Source organism: Amblyraja radiata, chromosome 1, assembly GCF_010909765.2.
Source record: "Amblyraja radiata isolate CabotCenter1 chromosome 1, sAmbRad1.1.pri, whole genome shotgun sequence".
NCBI classification, from domain to species: domain Eukaryota; kingdom Metazoa; phylum Chordata; class Chondrichthyes; order Rajiformes; family Rajidae; genus Amblyraja; species Amblyraja radiata.
The window spans coordinates 38,758,525-38,781,438 of record NC_045956.1 but is presented as its reverse complement, the minus strand read 5'-3'; the positions used below and the strand labels follow the sequence as shown (position 1 = coordinate 38,781,438).

The 22,914-nt window shown below is 42.1% G+C and overlaps 1 protein-coding gene across 1 annotated transcript in view; it reads left to right on the top strand.

Moving 5' to 3' along the window:
- The window catches only part of slc7a11 (solute carrier family 7 member 11), a 187,933-nt gene that overhangs the window by 123,631 nt on the left and 41,388 nt on the right, over positions 1-22,914 (top strand). The window contains exon 7 of the mRNA XM_033020694.1: positions 15,971-16,094. Within this exon, the coding sequence (XP_032876585.1) occupies positions 15,971-16,094 (124 nt within the window). The remainder of the gene's footprint in view (positions 1-15,970; positions 16,095-22,914) is intronic.

Sequence of the window (22,914 nt, the reverse complement as noted above, 5' to 3'; positions counted from 1 at the left end):
GTAGACAAATGGCTAGTAACAAAGGACCTTCGTTCATTGAGGGACAGCTCTATCCCCTTGAATAACATTGAAGATGCGATAATTAATTTCTTTATTTTTTTGATTAAAGCTAAATCTAACAGCTTGAAATCACAAGGGAAGTGTTTATTCTGTTAAATACATGGTCAAGTCAAGTCAAGTTTATTAGTCACATACTAATGCGGCTTTTTCACGGGGCGACTTGACGCAAGATGTAACCAGAGTGAAGTGGTTGTGGTCTAGCACGATATCACACGATATAACGGGGGGTAGATAAAGAGTTCCCACGGTACTCGGCATTTCTGTTATTTGTGCGAGTGACTTGTCCGTCTCCCGAGCTTTCCCGTTAAATCTTGAATGAACATTGTGAAGTGTTGTCATCACGTGGCACAAATGATGTCACTTTTTTTTCACACACTATAAATATCCTCCCTTGGTTGAATTGGCTCATTTGGAGACATGTTTTACTGTGTATGTGGGAGACACAGATGGACTGAGCACAGTACCTCGGTCTTACTGTGTGTGGGAGAGGGGGAGAAAGAGACGTACACTCACAGAGGCAGAGTCTCTCAGCCTGTGTAAGAGGGAGGGAGGGAGAGAGAGAGAGAGGCACACACAAGGTGGATGTGAAATCTCACCTGCCTGTTTCAGTGACAGACACCCGCCGCCAGTAAATGAAGACACCCCCATCTGTCTCCCCCTCCTCTCCCTCGACTCCCCCACCTTTCCCTCCCAACTCCAGTCCCGTCCCGACCCCCTGGGAAACTGAATAGAGCAACAATCAACTGCTGCCTGTGCGCTGATATGACAATAAAGGCTACTTTACTTTACTTTACTTTACTGAGTTAAAGAGTTCCCACGGTAGACTGTAAAACTGGGACCCTGGTTCTGGACTCCCCCAACATCGGGAACATTCTTCCTGCATCTAGCCTGTCCAATCCCGTAGATACTGATTAGACCGGTATCTATTTATTTACTTTATTAATGATTTCAATTAAATATTGGGAACATCAGGCCGCAAACGTTATTTCTTGAGTGTTAGTGCTGGACTTTGACTCGACCATCCTAGTTAGCCGGCGCCTGAGACTGAGCCAAGCAATGTCCAGACCTGACTTCAACACAAAGTGATGGAGGAACTCATAGGGTCAGGCTCGTCCAACGCTCTGTGTTTTGCTCGTGATTCCTGCATCTGCAGTTCCTCGTGTCTACAGACCAGAGTTGCCACTTGACTCCGAGATGACCATCACAGAGCATACGGAAGATAGACACAAAATGCTGGAGTAACACAGCGGGACGGGCAGCATCTCTGGAGAGAAGGAATGTGTGACGTTTCGGTTCGAGACCCTTCTTCAGAGTCTCGTCCCGAAACGTCACCCATTCCTTTTATCCAGATGCTGCCCGTCCAGTATTTTATGTCTGTCTCCAGTATTACTGTGTCTATCATCGGCGCAAACCAACATCTACAGTTCTTTCCGACACATTAGAGGATACCGTCTCGCCATCACTCGGATTACCCGCTTCATTTCCATAACGTTGCCACCTCTCTTTACTTTGCTTACTGAAGCCTGATACTTGTCACACCCAGTGCTCTATCGCCCAGCCTCTCATCTTTCAATCGGGTTCGGCCAGGAAGGAACTGCAGATGCTGGATTAAAACGAAGATAGACACAACATGTAGCTCAGCGGGACAGGCAGCATATCAGAAGGGTCTCGACCCGAAATGTCACCCATTCCTTCTCCCCAGAGATGCTGCCTGTTGCGCTGAGTTCCTCCATTTTGTGGCTACCTTGGGTTTATTCAGGATCTCCCCGTTGATGTCCTAACTCGCTTTGGTTTGTTATTATTGTCTCATATCGAGAACCAGCAGATACAGGTTTAGGTTCGGGGGGAATGATTTAATGAGAGCCTAAGGGGTAACTATTTTACGCAAAGGGTGGTGGGTGTATGGAATGAGCTATCCGTTAAGGTAGTTGAGGCAGGTACTGTCGCAATGTTTAAGACGCATTAGACTGAAGCATGGATAGGATAGGTTTAGATGGTTATGGGCCAAACGCGGGCAAGTGGGACTAGTGTAGATGGGACATATTGGTCGGTGTGGGCAAGTTGGGTCGAAGGGCCTGTTTCTACGCTGTATGATTCTATGCAGGGAATAAACTTTTGTATGCATGCTATACAATCATATCAGGTTATCAATGCTATACATGAATATAACCAAGCCACGTACAGTCTGAAGAAGGGCCTCGACCCGAAACGTCACCCGTTCCTTCTCTTTAGAGATGCTGCATGTCCCGTTGAGTTACTCCAGCATTTTGAACCGTCGAGTTACTCCAGCATTCTCTTTAAACCGGCATCTGCTGTTCCTTCCGACACATGCACAAGAACACCAGGTAGAGTGAAGAGGAAAATACCAGAGTTCAGAATATATGTTTTCAGGACAGTTCCAGGGGGGAAAAGTCCAATGTCCGCATTGAGGTAGGTTGGTAGGTCGGGTCAGTGCCCAAACGAATGGAAGGAAGAACCGTTCTGAAGCCGGATAAGAATAGGTGGTCGGCGCGGACTCGGTGGGCCGAAGGGCCTGTTTCCGTGCTATATCTCTAAAATCTGAAGTTAGGTAATGTCTAAAGGAACTGCAGATGCTGGTTAATATGCACAAAAGGACACAAAATGTTGGTGTAACTCAGCAGGTAAGTCAGATCTGGGAAGAAAAACATAAAAAGCTGGAGTAAGTCAGCGGGTCAGGCAGCATCTCTGGAGAAAAAGAATAGGTGGCGATTCGAATCGGAACCCTTCTTCAGACATCCTAATCGGAATTGAGTCTGAAGATGTGTCTCGTCCCGAAACATCAGCTATTTTTCTCCAGAGATGCTGCCTGACTCGCTGAGTTACTCCAGCTTTTTGTGTCTGACTTCGGTTTAAACCAGCATGTGCAGTTCACTCCTTACACGGGTCTCTGGAGAACATTGATTGGTAGCGTTCCGGACCCTGTTTCGGAAAGGCATCGATCGCTAGTCGGCGAGGACTCCGAGCTGTATCTCTCTAAGAAGTACATGTGAAAAATTTCTCACGGACCATAAAAATGCGGGACCTTTCAGTAAAGTCCCTTTTAAAGTCCCTTTTAAAGATTATAGTTATTTTCTTGAATCTCATTAACATAACTCATGAATAAGTTGATGTCCATATGCGGATGCAAATCTTTATTTTTTAAATTCAATCCCACAGAAGACAATTTTTACTCACCTTCTGTCCCCTCTGTCCAGCTTCCGGGTTCACCGTTCGCAGGAGTTCCCACGGTAACCGCTAGAGTCGATACGGATATCGCACGGATATCGCACTGGCCACTACGTTCATATAATGTTGCAATGCTCAACCACAAGTGTACAAGTCACTCTTGGAGAAATTCAAACTTGCTTGAATTTTCTCCCGAGTCACCAAGTTACACGATTACCTGCCGTTAGCGCCACGGTGGTCCACGAATGCCGTACTGTTATCGCACAAGGTTCCCACGATGTTAAACTCTGGTTAACTCTTGCGTCAAGTCGCCCCGTGAAAAAGCCGCTTAAGTATGTTACAATACTTTCCTTCAGCGGCGCTGCAATTCTGCCACTGGCCATGTGCGCGCTTTTGGCGCGTTTGAGGGGGGGGGGGCGGGGTTCAAATGGGGTTTTTTTAAGAATCGTTCCGACGGCCGTTCTGTGTGTTTTTTTTTTAAATTCGCCCGACAAGCTAATCGCTGGATTGATTTTAAAATCAGCTTCTGAAGCCGTCAATGCCGACAACGGGGACGGATTTTATGGACGGGACAGGTAAATTAAAGTAGTTTATTTTTATGTATAAAAGTGTTTCTTAAGATGTATTTAATTCACATTTTAAGTTGCGAAACGGTGATTCCCCCCCCCCCCCCCCCCGAAGAACCGGCAGTGCATTTGCTGCCGATATGGGGGTATAAATTCACCACAGCCTCAACGTTCCAAATGGTCTCGTTCCAGGAAATCCCACTCGCAAGCTGATTTAAATGGCCATTAATTTACAGGTATTAAACATTAAATTCCTTCTATTTGGCCTATAAACCCATGACAATGAGATTTAAAAATTATGTTATATTGTGAATTCTTGTGTGAATGTTATTTGGACACTTAGGCTATTTAAAAATGTTAATCTATTCTTAAGAAATGGATAGGTGTTTAGATCTAGTAATTGAATTTTGTAATTAACTACAATTAGGTAACTAACTAACTATATGCTTTAATTTCAAGTCATCTAAGTAGCAATGTTACAAAATTTTGAGATTTTAAAAATCAAGTTTGCAATTTATCCCATCAGATAAAGCATAAAAATAAGTTTAATTTGACACCTAATTCACTTTCATATCTCAAGTATTAAAAAAGTTATGGCCATTTTCATACTCGGAAATTAACATCTTGTTCCCTATTGATTTTCTATCGACATAACAAAACAGCTGTGATCGTGGACAGTCAAAAGCACATAACTTTCTTAAAAATTAAGAGAACTGAATGAAATTTTCAGTTATCATAGATTGAAGCATTCTGAAACAAATATAAAATAATCTTACTTGGATGACCTGAAATTAAAGCATATAATTAGTTAGTTACCTAATTGTAGCTAATTTCAAACTTCAATTACTAGATCTAAACATCTATCCATTTCTTAATGGGGGTTATGAGTGGGGGTTATAATTTAAGAAGAATATTTAATTTTAAGGTACAAAGAGTCCGCATGACCAGAAAAACATTTTGTATTTCGGTCTGTGGAGTAGGATTGTGGAACAGTTTGAATGTGGAGTTAAAGCAATGTCCAAACATGAACCAGTTCAAAATGACAAACAAAAAACTTTTTACACAAGGTACAGGGATGAAGGGGATGATTGACAAACAGGGGTTGGTGTTTGTTTATTATTTTGTTTATTATTTATTTATGTTTTTTGGTTACTTCATACATATTACTTGTAAGTGTATATCAGTTGTATGTATATATATGTTTGTATGCATCTCTAAAAATTGTCTGGGGTATTATTATTATTAATTAATTAATTATTAAATATGGAAGAAGGGTTTAGGGAGAAGGGGTGAGATTAAATAAGTTATTCTTCTTCTCTCCTTTTGGAGTTTGTAAAGAAAAAGTGTTGGACATTTAAATTTTGCTTTATGCTTTTTATTGCTTTGCAAATATTGCCTGGATTGTCCAATTGTTTGACTATTTCGATTTTGTTGTTGTTATTTATTCCTATTTATGTCTTTACGTGTTCGGAACAAATAAACAAATAAATAAATAAATAAATTAATTAATAAATGATTAATATTTTTAAATAGCCTAAGTTTCCAAATAATATTCACAAATAATTCACAGTAAAACATGATTTTTAAATCTCATTTACATTAATTTATAGGCCAAATGGAAGGAATTTTGTGTTTAATTGCTGTAAATTAAAGTCCATTTAAATCAGCTTTCTAGTGGGATCCTGTGAATGCGCTGGTTTAGAACGTTCACATTGCGGTAGATTTGTACCCCAAATGCCCAGAAAAATACTGCGGGATATAATGGGCCCAAAATTAGCTACTCACAACATTAAACTTTGTATAAAGGGATCTTAAGAAGCCCTTTTTAACGTAAAAATAAACAGCCTACCTTCCGTTTTCCCCTGTATGAAATCCGGCCGGTTGCCGGCGGTCGGTGGTTTAGAGGTTAATCGTATGGCCGCACGGGGCCGGTCCTCCTTGGAAGAGCGGAGGGGTATAGAGTTGCGCGCGACATCGCGCGGGGTTCCGAAATTTTTGTAGTGAACGAAATCTTCGCGCGCCAACGGCCTGCCGCGAACTGACGGCCAAAGTGGGACAGGCCCAAGACCCTGGCATGATGCAAAGTCTCACCTTCAACAGCAGCAGAAGCAGGCAAACGATCGCCGAGCTCGGCCTGGGGCTCATGGCCGTTGCGGTCCGGATCCGCCCCCACTTCTACTCCCAGAGCGGGGCCAAGAAAATTGAAGATAGACACAAAATGCAGGAGTAACTCAGCGGGACCGGCAGCATCTCTGGAGCGAAGCAATGAGTGACGTTTCGGGTCAAGACCCTTCTTTTCAGATTGAAGAAGGGTCTCGACCCGAAACATCATCCATTGCTTCTTTCCAGAGATGCTGCCGGTCCCGTGAATTACTCCAGCTTTGTGTCCATCTTCAAATGACGTCACACGCTCCAGACGGCTGTGCGTACGCATGTAATCGCGCCCGACCTTTGCAGGACCGTCTCGGCTCAACGCGACCACGAGGTCGCATAATTTGCGTGCCAAGGACACGTAAGTGGGACAGGCCCTTAACTCTCTGGAAGCACACTCCCATCCCGTCTCATCATTGCAGTTTCAATTCTTTAGGCAGCTGCATTCATTTTCAGCTGTAAGAGCCACCATTTGTACTACACTATGTCCTGTCAAGGGCTGCTTCTTGAGATTGCAGCTGCTGGTTTAAGTGTCTGCAACTGCAAGGTTTTGCAACATATTCAGTAGGTTAGCGCAACTGAAATCGATACAATGCAGGGTTAATGGCCCTGATAGGATTTGTTATCAGGCAACTGAACTCCAGAGAAAGGTTCTGATCTCCCATCTACACTGTGAATGGTTTGATTATAATCATGTATAGTCTTTTGCTGACTGGATAGCATGCAATAAAAACCTTTTCACTATACTTCAGTACAAATGACAATAATAAAATAACCTAAACTAAACTGGGCTAAATTATTAAAGTCAACTTAAGGTCAAAGAAGTCATAATGATTATGAATTTAATTTGCAAATATAACCAAAGATGGGGATGATATCAGAGGTAATCAGCACAAGGTTTGAATATATATCAAAGGCAGTTGTTTCTAATCCATTAGTGTTGAACTGAATGAAACAGTGGACTAGCAATGCTACACTGCCAAGTATAGACGTTTAATGGACATAGTATGTGTTGGTGAGGCAAAGCTAGGTCGAAGATGAAAAGAGTTGAAAACTGATCCCATGCCTGCAGATGTTACTGTTGGGGTTCAGTGTATTAACAAAATAAGGGGAGTCAAGTATTTTAAGATTCAGACTGATGGCAGAGGATCAGAAAGCTACAGGATATGTATTTTTTGGATTTATGTAGGTAGAAATGGGACTGTGCAAAAGCAAAGCTGGACAACAAAGGAAAGAAATTGAACACGGTTTCATCCCTGGTATGAAATGGTGTTGTAACTTAGAAAAATATGGATAGACAATGTGTTGTGGCACTAACATCCATCTTATGGCACAATGAGTGGTGGAGCCATGAATATTTTGTCTGAGAAAACATTGCAGAAATGATCAGCATGTAATACCCAAAGATTTATGCTCTACCTTGTGAATCTCAAATGCTGAAAGCATTTCCTTTCCACACTTCACCAGTGGAAAGAAAGCTGAGTCTGTAATCTGCTGTGCAACTGTGATGGAGGGTGATGGTGGGTTGTCGGTAGGGTTTAGGGATTGCAATTTGGTCAAATTTGCAGCCCACATAGACACATCACAAATTCCCACACAAAGGCATTACTGTGCTAATTAGTCCTCCACCCATTTACACGTTGGTCAAATGGAGGTATAAGGAGAAATATTATGGAGCTCCCTATAGGTCCTTGGCTTATTGGTGTTTAGTTTAGTTTCAGTTAAGCTTAGTTTAGTTTTAGTTTAGTTATTGTCACTGAAAAGCCTTTTGTTGCATGCTATCCAGTCAATGAAAAGACTGCAGATGATTACAATCAAGCCGTCCACAATATACAGACACAGGATAAATAGGAATAACACTTAGTGCAAGATAAAGTCCAGTGAAATCCAATTAAAGATAGTCCGAAAGTTTCCATTAAGGTAAATGGTAGATCAGGACCGCTCACTAGTTGGTGAGAGGATTGTTCAGTCGCCTGATAAAAGCTGCATTAAAACTGTTTTGCATAGTTCACACAAATGTGACACCATGCTTTCCAAACTTTATGCATATTTTCCTTTTGTAAAAATAAGAATATTTTAATTGGCAACCTGAATACAAAACAGTGATGGGACAGGGTATTTTTTTGAGGAGATAATGATAATTATTAAACATTAAATAATAGTGCACAAGGAAGGGAGACCATTAATGATGTCTGTAATAGAAAGTGGTGCATGTTACAGATTGTTGAATGTTGCACACATGACCTTTATGCCGAGTTGCAGAACAATTGTTGACTGGTTGCAGTGTTAGATTGTGACTGACTTCTCACCACATGAGCAAATTATAATAAAAAAGCAGGATAAATTTTATTTTATGTGTATTAACTATTGCTAAGATTTATTTGAACTCCATAATTCTTAAACCAAGAGGTTAAATATAGATCGACAAAAGACAAAGCATAGAAATAGGTGATATTTGTAAGCTCCAATAGCTTACTGCTATAACCTGAACTGAAAACCTGTAAGTAACCATCTATCTATATATTGCTAAAACTCTCATCTTGTTTGTTATTATGTCTGTCTGTCTGTCATGTGATCCTGGAACCACGTCAAAACGGTACACGATTGCCCTACGATTTTTGAACCACATTACTCACCATTGTCCTGTGATGTGCTTTATCAACGTTTCATTCAGATTGATGGTATATTTTACAAGTTATTCACATTTTAAACTTTACAAAATCCAGTTTGAAAAAAATCCCTGAACTTGCACTGGCAGTTAGAACGCAATAGAAAGGAAGGGCATTAGCTTGGAGGATGTGGAATCGATATGGGTAGAGCTGCAAAACACTAAGGGGCAGAAAACGCTAGTGGGAGTTGTGTACAGGCCACCTAACAGTAGTAGTGGAGTTGTGGATGGCATCAAACAGGAAATTAGAAATGCGTGCAACAAAGGTAAAACAGTTATAATGGGCGACTTCAAGCTACATATAGATTGGGTGAATCAAACTGGCAAGGGTGCTGAGGAAGAGGATTTCTTGGAATGTATGCGGGATAGTTTTCTAAACCAACATGTAGAGGAACCAACGAGAGAGCAGGCTATTCTAGACTGGGTATTGAGTAATGAGGAAGGGTTAGTTAGCAATCTTGTTGTGCGTGGCCCCTTGGGCAAGAGTGAACATAATATGGTTGAGTTCTTCATGAGGAAGGAGAGTGACATTGTTAATTCAGAAACAAGGGTCCTGAACTTAAAGAAAGGTAACTTTGAGGGTATGAGACGTGAATTGGCCAAGATAGACTGGCAATTGATTCTTAAAGGGGTGACGGTGGATATGCAATGGAAGGCATTTACAGACTGCATGGATGAACTACAACAATTGTTCATCCCAATTTGGCAAAAGAATAAATCAGGGAAGGTAGTGCATCCGTGGATAACAAGGGAAATCAGGGATAGTATCAAAACAAAAGATGAAGCATACAAATTAGCCAGAAAAAGCAGCCTACCAGAGGACTGGGAGAAATTCAGTCCAGCAGGTGAGGACAAATGGCCTAATTAGGAAAGGGAAAATAGATTATGAAAGAAAACTGGCAGGGAACATCAAAACTGACTGCAAAAGTTTTTATAGATATGTGAAGAGAAAAAGATTAGTTAAAACAAATGTAGGTCTGACCATGCAGTCAGAAACAGGCGAATTGATCATTGGGAACAAGGACATGGCAGACCAATTGAATAACTACTTTGGTTCTGTCTTCACTAAGAAAGACATAAATAATCTGCCGGAAATAGCAGGGGACCGGGGGTCAAATGAGATGGAGGAACTGAGTGAAATCCAGGTTAGACGGGAAGTGGTGTTTGGTAAATTGAATGGATTAAAGGCCGATAAATCCCCAGGGCCAGATAGGCTGCATCCCAGAGTACTTAAGGAAGTAGCCCCAGAAATAGTGGATGCATTAGTGATAATTTTTCAAAACTCTTTAGATTCTGGAGTAGTTCCTGAGGATTGGAGGGTAGCTAATGTAACCCCACTTTTTAAACAGGGAGGGAGAGAAAAAATGGGGAATTACAGACCAGTTAGTAGTGGGGAAACTGCTAGAATCTGTTATTAAAGATGGAACAGCAGCACATTTGGAAAGTGGTGAAATCATTGGACAAAGTCAGCATGGATTTATGAAAGGTAAATCATGTCTGACGAATCTTATAGAATTTTTCGAGGATGTAACTAGTAGAGTGGGAGAACCAGTGGATGTGTTATTTCTGGACTTTCAGAAGGCTTTCGACAAGGTCCCACATAAGAGATTAGTATGCAAACTTAAAACACACAGTATTGGGGGTTCAGTATTGATGTGGATAGAGAACTGGTTGGCAGACAGGAAGCAAAGAGTAGGAGTAAACGGGTCCTTTTCACAATGGCAGGCAGTGACTAGTGGGGTACCGCAAGGCTCAGTGCTGGGACCCCAGCTATTTACAATATATATTAATGATTTGGATGAGGGAATTGAATGCAACATCTCCAAGTTTGCGGATGACACGAAGCTGGGGGGTAGTGTTAGCTGTGAGGAGGATGCTAGGAGGCTGCAAGGTGACTTGGATATGCTGGGTGAGTGGGCAAATGCATGGCAGTTGCAGTATAATGTGGATACATGTGAGGTTGTCCACTTTGGTGGCAAAAACAGGAAAGTAGACTATTATCTGAATGTGGCCGATTAGGAAAAGGGGAGATGCAACGAGACCTGGGTGTCATGGTACACCAGTCATTAAAAGTAGGCATGCAGGTGCAGCAGGCAGTGAAGAAAGCGAATGGTATGTTAGTATTCATAGCAAAAGGATTTGAGCATAGAAGCAGGGAGGTTCTACTGCAGTTGTACAGGGTCTTGGTGAGACCACACCTGGAGTATTGCGTACAGTTTTGGTCTCCTAATCTGAGGAAAGACATTCTTGCCATAGAGGGAGTACAGGGAAGGTTCACCAGACTGATTTCTGGGATGTCAGGACTTTCATATTAAGAAAGACTGGATAGACTCAGCTTGTACTCGCTAGAATTTAGAAGATTGAGGGGGGATCTTATAGAAACGTACAAAATTCTTAAGGGGTTGGACAGGCTAGATGGAGGAAGATTGTTCCCGATGTTGGGGAAGTCCAGAACAAGGGGTCACAGTTTAAGGATAAGGGGGAAATCTTTTAGGACCGAGATGAGGAAAACATTTTTCACACAGAGAGTGGTGAATCTCTGGAATTCTCTGCCACAGAAGGTAGTTGCGGCCAGTTCATTGGCTATATTTAAGAGGGAGTTAGATGTGGCCCTTGTGGCTAAAGGGATCAGGGGGTATGGAAAGAAGGCAGGTAGAGGATACTGAGTTGGATGATCAGCCATGATCATGTTGAATGATGGTGCAGGCTCGTAGGGCCGAATGGCCTCCTCCTGCACCTATTTTCTATGTTTCTATGTTAGCAGGGTAGGACATCACAATGGGATCTCATTTACATAAACTGCCCGTCAACAGTGTTCCACTCCACAATTACATCATAATGGGATCTCATTTACATTAAAAAAACAGCAGCTTCCATCTCACAATAACGTCAAGGGGGATAGGGAGTGGAGAGGAGAGGAGTTATGGAGGGAATGAAGGAGTGACTGAGGGTAGGGGAAAGGAGAGAGAATGAGAGGTGGGGAGGGGAAAGAAGAGCGAGGGTGAAGAGGAGGGGAGGTAGTGCTGGAGATGAGGGGAAATGAGCCGCGCCTGCGCAGTTGGGTGCTATGGGTGAGTGGTGGAATATTGCGTTGGGAGAACGCGTTGCATTGGGGGGAACGAGTGATTGGTGGAAGATTGAGTTGGGGGAATGGGGCCCAACTGGTCCCACTTGGTCTAGTTGCTTGTTAAAAATGGATTATCTTATCATTTGTAGCATTGACTCAGGGGTGGCACAGAGGCGCAGCGGTAGATTTGCCGCGTTACAGCACCTGGAACACATGTTGAACCCTGACTATGGGTACTGTCTGTATGGAGTTTGCATGTTCTCCCTGTGACCGCGTGGGTTTCCTCCGGGTGTTCCAGTTTCCTCCCACTTACCAAAGATGTGCAGGTTTGAAGGCTTTTGTAAATTGTCCATGGTGTGTAGAATAGAACTAGTCCATGTCCTCCGTGCCTTACTTATCACTTCCGCTGTTGACCTATATCCTGATATTCTGGTATAATTTTAGAGAACCTTCTTTACTGTCAACTATACTTGCCAATTTTGGTGTCATCTGCAAATTTACTTATCATGCCACCTGCAGTCTCAACTAAATCAGTAATATACATGACAAACAATCAAGATCCAAGCAATGATCCCTATGGCATGCCATTGGTCATGGGTCTCCAAATTTGAAGATCATCCCTCCACTGTCATCCTCTGACTCCTACCTCTGGGCTAATTTTATACACAATTTAGCAATTCACTGTGGATTCCAAGTGTTCTGAACTTTTATCATAAATAATGCCTTGAAGAATTATGGTTTAAGCCATGAATAAAATATATCTTGAAAAGAGTCTAAACCCAAAACATCACCTATCCTTTTTCTCCAGAGATGCTGCCTGACCTGCTGAGTAACTCCAGCACTTTGTGTCTATTTAAAATATATGAGTTTGGTATTTGGCTATCTTTTATCAGGCCCTATTGTAAGTAGCCGGAAACCCACTCCACTGAGTTTCCATCATGCTAAGTTTCCTTTTTCTCATGATCATTACCACGGCCCAGTTTAAGTGTTGAATGGCTCCTCACTTTGCCAGTTAGTCAACAGACACCAAAAGGCAAAATGTGGCACATACTTGAAATACAAGACAAAAATATAAGGCACTTAGTAGATTGGTCAGTGTCTGTGGTGAAACCAAGAAAGTTAGAGTTTTAAGAGGGATATTCCTTCATCTCTTTTGGTCTCCCTTGTTTTATCCCTATCAATGTAACCATGAATGCCTCTGCCACTTTAATAGACCGTCTCAATACAATAATATTCACTTTGATTAACATTAATGGACGGGATGGTGTGATTTCCCTTCAAACAGTTGCCCAAACAATAGATTTGATCAGTTTGTACTGTGATTATGCCTGATCTATTTGCAATGAAATTTTAAAGAGCTGGCTGTCATGACAACCTTGAATATAATTATCTATATATGCCACAGAATAATTCATGCAGTGGGAGTGTTTGTTTCAACTTAATTGTTGACATTTAGATAATGAAGAATTCATTGGGAGGTTGGAAAATACAGTTATTGAATTGGAACCATATGTGATTAATTGTCAATTAGTTAAGGCTCAACAGGGAATATTATACACCTTGTCATCTTTTGCCAGCAGGTCTATGTGTGCCCTTTAGATTCGGTAGACTGAAAATCTACAGCTGTTTCATTTTTCTATATCTTCTCAGCAGGGGGCTAACCACACAATTCAGCCTTAAACCTTGTGATGGATTGTGGGGTTGGATTTGGGGACTAGAGACCAATTAGGCATTAATGATAGGCTGGTGACTGTTATTTTCTGGTGATAGGGGAGCAGAGGAGAAAAGGCTTAATCCTGTCCTGCTATTCCTTATTAAGGAGTTAAGTCATGGGTTGCCTTGTAGGCTGTTACTGAGTGCAGCCTGTAATTTCTTATAAGGCGACCAGAATTTTCACCAACTGAGAGCTTTGCAAATGCTCCAAACCTTACCTACCCCTGAGAGTTGACCCTACAAGTTGTCTGAGAATCAAAGAATGACTATCATTTTTAGCTTTGATATGATGATTTGGTTCGAATTAGCGTCATTGTCAAGGTGAAGTCATGCATACAGTCATGCAGTCATGTTACATTAATCATGCACATCTATGCTACGCTGCATGCGATTGGGGCAGGGTCTGGAGCTCTACTGCACTCTTCCATAACTCGTTGAGTTGAATTTGTGTTGAGTTGAGTTTATTTTATTGTCACGTGTACCGAGGTACAGTGAAACGTTTTTGTTGTATGCTAACCAGTCAACGGAGACCTCTGTTATAGACACAAAAATAAAATATGACAGATGTTATAAATTTGAAACGTAAACAGTGGGAGAGTGGCCTTATGCTCTTTGCATCCAGTCCTCAGTTGGATGACTTAGAGATGGCAACTGTATCTTTGCAACAATTGTACATGATGATGTTACAACATTCTTACAAATATATATTTAAGATTATCTTTTAATTAGTTGAATATATTTAAATAATATAACTGTTTATAAAAAGGATTTTAAAATAGTTCACAGACCATTGATAGAAACAAATGATTGAATGTTGACAGGATTTTCCAGTTATTGGGCTCAAGGCTTCAAAGCATTATGTCTTATCACAGCTCTGCTTTCCAGAAAGCTTCTCCTGTGCAGAGGGTAAAAAGATACAAAGTACTGAAACTCAGCGGGTCAGGAGAACATCAATAGGTAATGTTTCAGGTTAGGACTAATTTTCAGACTGATTGAAGCGTGTGGAGGTGGAGGTAGGAACGGGGATGAAGGAGGGGCAGGATAAAGCCTGGAGAGTTATATATGGATATGGTTGGGAGGAGGGGGGAGTTGATAGACAGATGGCTAGACAAAGGACAGAGATAAAAAGTCAAAAGGTGTGAGATAAGGATAGAATTATGAAGCCAGAGGAAGGAATATAGGTGGAAGAGAGGGGGGTGGGTCATGAAGGAAGAATAGATGCATGGCCAGTTTGAGCACAGTGAAGGGATAGGGTATAATGGGGACGGGGGATGACGTTAGTTACATAAAACTAGATAATTCACTTTTCATACGGTTGGATTATAAGAAACTCAGCAGATTGTGAAGTGTTGTCCTCCATTTAGCATGTGGTTTAACTGACCAGTGAATTCAGAAAAAAGTAACCAATTGAATTCTGGGCAGGCGATAATTTTGGATCAATCCAACCCATTAACTTGAATTTCAGAATTAGGTGTTGCTTGTTACTTATGGAAAGCTTTAAACTGAACAACTGAAAGCCTCTACAATTTGAGTGCCAATTCCTGTCTGCAGCCATTGAAATATTGTGCACTGTCGAACAATGTCTTAGAATATGCCTACATTAAATAAAAGATGGAATTTGTTGAAACAGATTAACAATTACTCAGGATAATAGATTTTAGTTACACCTCATTCATTGGGGGGATGTATAACACAGCTATAACATGGGAATCATCATCCTCTGGGATGCACAAAGAAGCAATGCTTGCAAATCTATGTTTGAGACCATTGAGAAATTTCGTTCAAACCTTTGTTTGTTTGAATGACATTAAAGGCATTCTAATTCTAATTCTAATCAGGTCATTTGAGTGATACATACATACATACATCTCTGAAGTATTGAACGAGCTGAACGAGGAAGTCAATTTTCTTATTGTCTCCTAGTGAAGTACAAGCCAACAGAAGGAAATAAATTAGCATGCTGATGCTGCTTCTGGTAAACAAGTATTTGGTTAAACCAAACCCATCAATGTTAGATAAACTCATTGCTTATGAAAATCTATGGCAATGATTGCAATGCAGTACAACAGATATTACTGACTAAAACTGAATATGCATAATGATCATAGAACAACTGAATGCATGTGTTGTACAACTGAATAAGCTTGTAGTATACAACATCATGAGAATGAAAACAATACAACTGAGCAAAATTATGAGTGTACTATTGAATTCATATAATGATTATTATGTAAATGAAAAAAACAAATGATTATGGAATAACTGAACGCCTTAATTACAGCATTTCTGAAAACATAATAGTTATACTATTGAAGAAAACATAATAATGATAGGACAACATTCATTCCAATATAAAATAAGATCATGCTTTTGATATAATGGACAGGAATTAATAACTATTAGCTATTGTATGCACAGTGTTTGATTATTTGTATTACTAAAACAGTTTGTGCAAATAATAACTCAATATAACAATGTCTGCTTGAGAAAATATTTACCTTACATAACAAGACTTTAGAGTGTTCAGTGAAAAAATGTCAAATTGTATTTTTCTTCCAGAAATATACCTCGTGCTATCTGCATTTCAATGGTGGTGGTCACTGTTTGCTATATTTTAACAAATGTAGCCTATTTTGTCGTAATGAGTCCTGAAGAGATTTTGGCCTCTGATGCAGTAGCTGTGGTAAGTAATATCAACCTTAACAAATCAAATTTATGCAAATAAAATTCCCAAGGTATTTTCAAATGCAAGGTACACATCAGTTTACAAATGGCTGCAAATAAATTGCATTTTCTGTACTCATCTGAGGTTCTGTTTAAGCAGAAGGTTGGCTCGCAAAAATGTGACTTTATTGAAAACATTATTTATATATATATTTTTGTACTTTAATTTGCAAACAAATGCAGCACAAATCCCTAATAGAAACATAGAAACATAGAAAATAGGTGCAGGAGTAGGCCATTCGGCCCTTCGAGCCTGCACTGCCATTCAATATGATCATGGCTGATCATCCAACTCAGTATCCTGTACCTGCCCTCTCTCCATACCCCCTGATACCTTTAGCCACAAGGGCAACATCTAACTGCCTCTTAAATATAGCCAATGAAGTGGCCTCAACTACCTTCTGTGGCAGGGAGTTCCAGAGATTCACCACTCTCTGTGTGAAAAATGTTTTTCTCATCTCGGTCCTAAAGGATTTCCCCTTTATCCATAAACTGTGACCCCTTGTCCTGGACTTCCCCAACATCGGGAACAATCTTCCTGCATCTAGCCTGTCCAACCCCCTAATTTATCATGTGCAAAGATAGAAGCAAATATGAAGTGTTGATTCACTGACAATAGGGCGACAAGATTTGGAAGATAAAAACTCACCTCCATTACAATAATAGAGAATCCATAAAATGGTCTGAAGAAGGGTCTCGACCCAAAACGTCACCCATTCCTTCTCTCCAGAGATGCTGCCTGTCCCGCAGAGTTACTCCAGCATTTTGTGTCTACCAAAAAATTGACTTCCAGTTAACAAAGTTGGAAGGAGCTGTACACTTAACTGGACATCTCAAAGGTCGATGCAGTGTAACTTGCAACTTTGAGCGTGGAATCATTAGGCCTCGATCTTCTCCAGACCAACCCATTACAGACAGCAAGTATGAAGAATATTGTAGCCCGCATTGACATAGTTCATGTGTAGGAAGGAACTGCAGATGCTGGTTCAAACCGAAGATAAACACAAAAACCTGGAGTAACTCAGCGGGACAGGCAGCATCTTTGGAGGAAAGGAATGGGTGAGTTTTGGGTTGAGACCCTTCTTCAGACTGGTGTTCATGACTATAGTTTATGACCTAGTGGCTTTAATGAAATTAAAACACTGATCAAGCATATGGAAGGCATATAAAGAAAAATGCAGGCTGAAAGTCTTTGATTATGTCTCAGACACTTCAAATTATTTTATTTTATTTTATTTCTTGAGTTCTTACCACTTACACCCTACTGTCCCACCAACCTGAAACTCTTCCTTGTTTACAACATCCAGTGGCCCTACTCTACAAATTATGCACTGACAGTTTTTGTCTTTTATGTTCAATGCATTGCCATTGAATATGTAGTGTATGTTTGCATATAAAATCAACCTTTGTGAGCATCCAAAATTCAAGACTATAATTATTCACGGAAGTGGCAAGCTGATGAAAATCAAAAGGAAAATCGCCACTGTCCTCATTCCGGGCAATTGATTTCCGAATGGTCGGATGATACTCAGGCAATTGCTCACTCCAGCAAAATAATGTAAAGGGGACCAAAAAAAAATGGAATCCATTTTAACTTTCTGCACACCTATCAAAGCATTACAGTTCAATTATTTAAAAAAAAACATTGATTGGAAGGTGTTTTCTTGCATTTATAAAAAAACGATGTGCTTATCAAAGTGAACGATGTGAATTTGTACTTGGTGTCAGCACTTTACAGCCAGGTCAGGAGCACTGTGGATTAGAAGTAAAATAAATTTCCTCCATCACTGCTCTATATATGAATGTAACTGCAATCGGAGAAAGTACCTCATGGATCAACATGACCTTTTCCATTTCTCACATCACTTATCCATATATCCTTTCAAAATGAGATTGGCGGTTATAGGCTGTTGAAATGCAGACCGTTTTGATTGTGCTCTCAGGCGGACTTGAAATTATATTTAAACTGCTCATATATTGTCATTGTCTAACTGAAACATTGTCAGCTGCGATTCAATTGGTAGCACTCATGCTTCAGGCTCAGAAGATTTCTGATTCAAGCCCGAATGCGGAGGCTTCAGCACTATGAAACATCTGGTACTGCTGCTGCCTCTCAGTGTCAAACACCATTACCTCTAGGTTCAAGAACAGCTTCTTCCCTTCACTCATTAGGCTTTTGATCCACACAGTACAACCATGAATTACTATGGACTTGTATAAGACTTGTACAATGTACCTTGGCTTACATTATTTGTGTGCAGACATGGCGTTGAACGACGATAAGCCGAAGCAAAGAAGTGGAAGCGAAATAACCAAACAGAAACGGCCGAAAAGCCAAATAACCAAAAGCGTACGAAGCCAAAAAGCCAACTAACCGAAAGGGCGGGACACCTAAAAGCCAACTCACTGAAAGGCCGCAATGCCGAAACGCCAGCTCACTGAAAGGCCGCTACACCTAGAAGCCAACACACCAAAAGGCCGCAATGCCGAAAAGCCAAATAACGGACATGACATCGCCGGGGGCGCAGGACTTGTCAGCGATTGGTCCAGACCCCCGCATCCATCACATCACTGACTGGGGGAGATGGGAGGGTGGGGGTCATTTTCCCAAACAAGACCGCCCGGGGCTAGATGGTGACGAAGCGCTCTGATCCCGAGCACCAAGGTGTAAGTGGCCAAAGGAGCGCATCCCTCAGGACAGCCCCCACTCTCGCACGGCCACGGCCACCCTCCGCCTCGTCTCCCCCGAGCAGCTGCACTGTGACGGTCTGTGGGTCAGCAGCGCACACACACACGCACACGGGGCCGGGTGGAGCAAAGTTGGGGACAGTAGTCTAGTCCCTCCACCCACACAGAGTCACTGCACCGCCACCAGGCCAAGACACCCACACCGGCAGATTATCTGGTGTTCTGTGCGTGGGAGCTTGTTGTGTGCATTATGCAGGCAACCAGACGGTATTACTGTGTTTAAACAATAAATGAAATGTGCTTCTTGTTGTCATGGGGAGGGGGGGGGAGTGGGAGGAGATAAAATTGTTTGTTGTCATGCACACTTGTCATCGGTCCGCCAGGGAATTTGTGTCCCCCCCCCCACGTTTTAAAAGCGATTTACTGTGGCTGCCAATGCCCCGGGCGGTCTGTCCCCACGGCCGGGGGGGGGGGTGAATCACCCCGTGTGTGGGTCGGGGTCTGGGGGTCGGGGGGTCGGGGGGGTGACTCACCCTGGTGTGGGGGTCGGAGTCCGGTGGCGGTGCATCACGGTCAGTGGGTGGGCGAATGGACCAGACTACTGTCCCCAACTTTGCTCCACCCAGCCCCGTGTGTGTGTGTGTGTGTGTGTGCGCTGCCGACTCGCACTGGGGAGTCGAGGCGGAGGGCGGCCATAGCCGTGGGAGAGAGGTGGTTGTCCCGAGTGATGCACTCCTTTGGCTGCTTAGACCTTGGTGCTCGGGGGCAGAGCGCCCAGTCACCCTCCAGCCACGGGCGGTCTTGTGTGGGAAAATGACCCCCACCCTCCCGTCTTTCCCGGCCAGCGGGTGTCTGGACCAATCGCTCTCAAGCCCTACTCGGTGAGTTGGCGTTTCGGCATTGCTTCCTTTTGGTGAGTTGGCTTTTAGGTGTCCTGCCCTTTCGGTTAGTCGGCCTTTAGGCGTCCCACCCTTTCGGTTAGTTGGCTTTTAGGCGTCCAGCCCTTTCAGTTAGTTGGCTTTTCGGCTTCGTATGCTTTCGGTTATTTGGCTTCCACTTCTTCGCTTCTGCTTCTCGTCCTTCGATGCCACGTCCGGGTACCTACATTATTATGGAATGGTTACTATTATAACTGATAATTTATTGTTTGTCGTACATTTATTTGTTGCATTGTAGCATTAATTTGTCTGTAAAAGCTTCAGCAAGTACGAATTTTCATTGTTCTATTTCACGCATATCTGACAATTAAACAGTCTTGACCCTTGACCCTGAATAGACAGCAAGCACTTACTGTTGGGTATCATACATGGATGATGGTAACAGCTGATGATGATACCTTATTGTATTATCATTATCATCAACATCTATTACCATAGAGTCTTGCAGGCTCACAGTTGGTCTTAAGCCCTTGTCCCACTTAGGAAACCTGAACGGAAATCTCTGGTGAGCTTGCGCCCCACCCAAGGTTTCCGTGAGATTCCCGGAGGTTTTGGTCACTCTCCCTAATGGTCGAAAGTGGTTTCCGCGTAGTCGAGGCTTCTTCTATGTTCCTGCGATTATTTCAACAAATTCAAAACCGGCCTCGACTAAAAACAGGTTACCATTTGGTCGAAGGCAGTGGAGTGAGGTCGCTATTTACTTACCGGCAGTCGAAGGCAATCTCCTTTGCTGACCGGCCATTTTGATTGGCTCATTGGAGTTTTCAGCAAAGATCCTATAGGATCTTTGATTTTCAGGACCTAGAAGATCCGCCGGAAGGTAAAATGCACGCTAACTTTATGAAACTTCTTAAAACTGTCTCCATTCCTTCTCCCCCCCCCCTTCTCTCCCCTTCACCCCACTCCTCCCCCCTTCTCCCCTTTCTCTCCCCATTTATCTCCCCTTCTCTCTCCACTTCTCTCCCCTTCTCCTTCTCCTCCCCTTCTCTTACCCTTCTTTCTCCCCTTCTCTGCCCTTCTCTCCCCTTCTTTCCCCTTCTTTCCCCTTCTCTCACTCCCTCACGCGCTTCCGTGCTCTGTGGCAGAATTTTACGAATATCGTCAGGTACTTTGTTGAAAATCTGCAAGTTATTCACTAATGTTTCGCCACATTCCTCAAGGGAAGTGATAGCTTGTGGAAAGTTTGCAAAATTGGAAGCAATAAACACAAGATTGCGGTGGAGGGACTTTTTCTGCATGATTTCACTAACGATCCTGACTGCATCAGATTCTTCTTCTTCAAAACAGTTGACGATTTATTTTATCTTTTCAAAATTTGCAGCATAGTAGAGTACAGCAGAGATTCATGTACCCCATCTAGTCAAAACAGGCTGAGGAGGTAGGCTGGGTGCCAATTCTTTGAACAACTGCACAGTGCTTTGAGGAAGATTGAGGAAGATTTTCTTGACATTGGAAACTAGGCGATCAACATTTGGAAACAAGCTATGTATGTGCTTGGCAATTCTATGAAGTCCTTCAGCTAAGCATATTAAATGCAACATTTTGGGGAATAAAACTTTAAGTCACAAACAGAACAACATTCTCATGTTTTATACCTTCTGGCCAAAGTGCAGCAAGTGAAGATGTAAAAAACTGATCAATAGTTGAGCTGTTTGACTTCTCCAATACTTCCGCTGTCAACAAATATTCCTTTGATGGTTGACCTGCGTCCAGTGTACCGATGACCACATTGGCAGCATATCTCCCCACAGCATCTCGTGGGGAGACGTTGTCTCGTCTATTGAGATCCATATTTTGTTGCATGCAACTTCATCCCTAATTTTCTGCACAACAATGTTGAAGTTGCTGTCAACATAATTTTTTCCGTAATGATGACTTGCTTGGTATATGTTCCTCTGTGTATTTCTCTAAAAAGCCTCTGAGAGATTTGTTTTCCAATTTCCACAGTGGAATTCCAGCTTCAATGAATGCCTTGCACAGATCACTCGAAAACTCAGATTTGCAACTGGAGCCAGCAGTAAATGTAGTGAGGAGCCAAGCTTGGGTATTTCACTTGGGTAGTCTACAACCCAGCGGTATCAACATTAACCTCTAATTTTAGATAGCCCTTGTCTTCTCCTTCCTCCCCCTCTCCTTCCCAGCTCTCCTTCTAGTCCTACTGTCTCCGCCTCTTCCTTTCTTTTTCATGCCCCCCCCCCCCACATCAGTCCGAAGAAGTGTCTCGACCCAAAACGTCACCTATTCCTTCTCTCCATAGATGCGGCCTCACCTGCTGAGTTTCTCCAGCATTTTTTGTCTATCTTTGATTTTTCCAGCATCTGCAGTTCTTTCTTAAATAGATCTTGGAGAAGACTGAACCAGCGGGCAGCAGCACGAACAAATTCATGATTGACGGTGGTGCCCCCGGTTTCGCCCCGGTGTTGCAAGTTTTCTTGTAAGTTATACTATGTTAACACGTTAATAATAACATTAATATTAAGGTGTTAACATAGAAAATGTCATTGTAATCTTGGTAGAATAGAGAAGATAGCACGACCATTTGGCAAAACGGCAAAAAAAGGCTGATTTTGGCACTCAATCGTGAAAAAGGCATTATCTTGGTGAAATCGTCAAAAAGGCATGGCATTTAAGTCAAAATCTTGGCTCTTATTATGAGTAAGCAATGAAATGTGGTCTTGTAACTGATTGATGTCATTTGTCATAAAACAATATAGAATAGTGTATATTTTTTACTGTTATTTATTCAGATCGTATATTTATTGCATTCCTCACATCAGGTTAAGCTGTTTCTTTGCTCATTTCTACAAGTATGAGGGTTATGTTTTTGCAGATTTCTCACAGTAGGTAGAAGACCAGTGGCATAGGAATTAACTTCTATCTGTCCTTCTTCTGATCCCATGAATGGGTGTTATTAAAATACTCAATGCTCACACATATTCTGTCTTAACAGTGATCAGCACTCTACTAATGTGCAATTGCACAAAAAATCCCCCTCCTCATTCCCAAACTTTCCCCCCCCCCCCAATATTCTGTAATGAGCCACATGGCCTCAAGTAAAGGGGCTGTCCCACTTGGGTGACCTAATCCGCGAGTCAGAAGAGTGTTTTCGACCTTTAATCTTGAGGGCACTCGCCTGGAAAGCCTCGAGCTGGA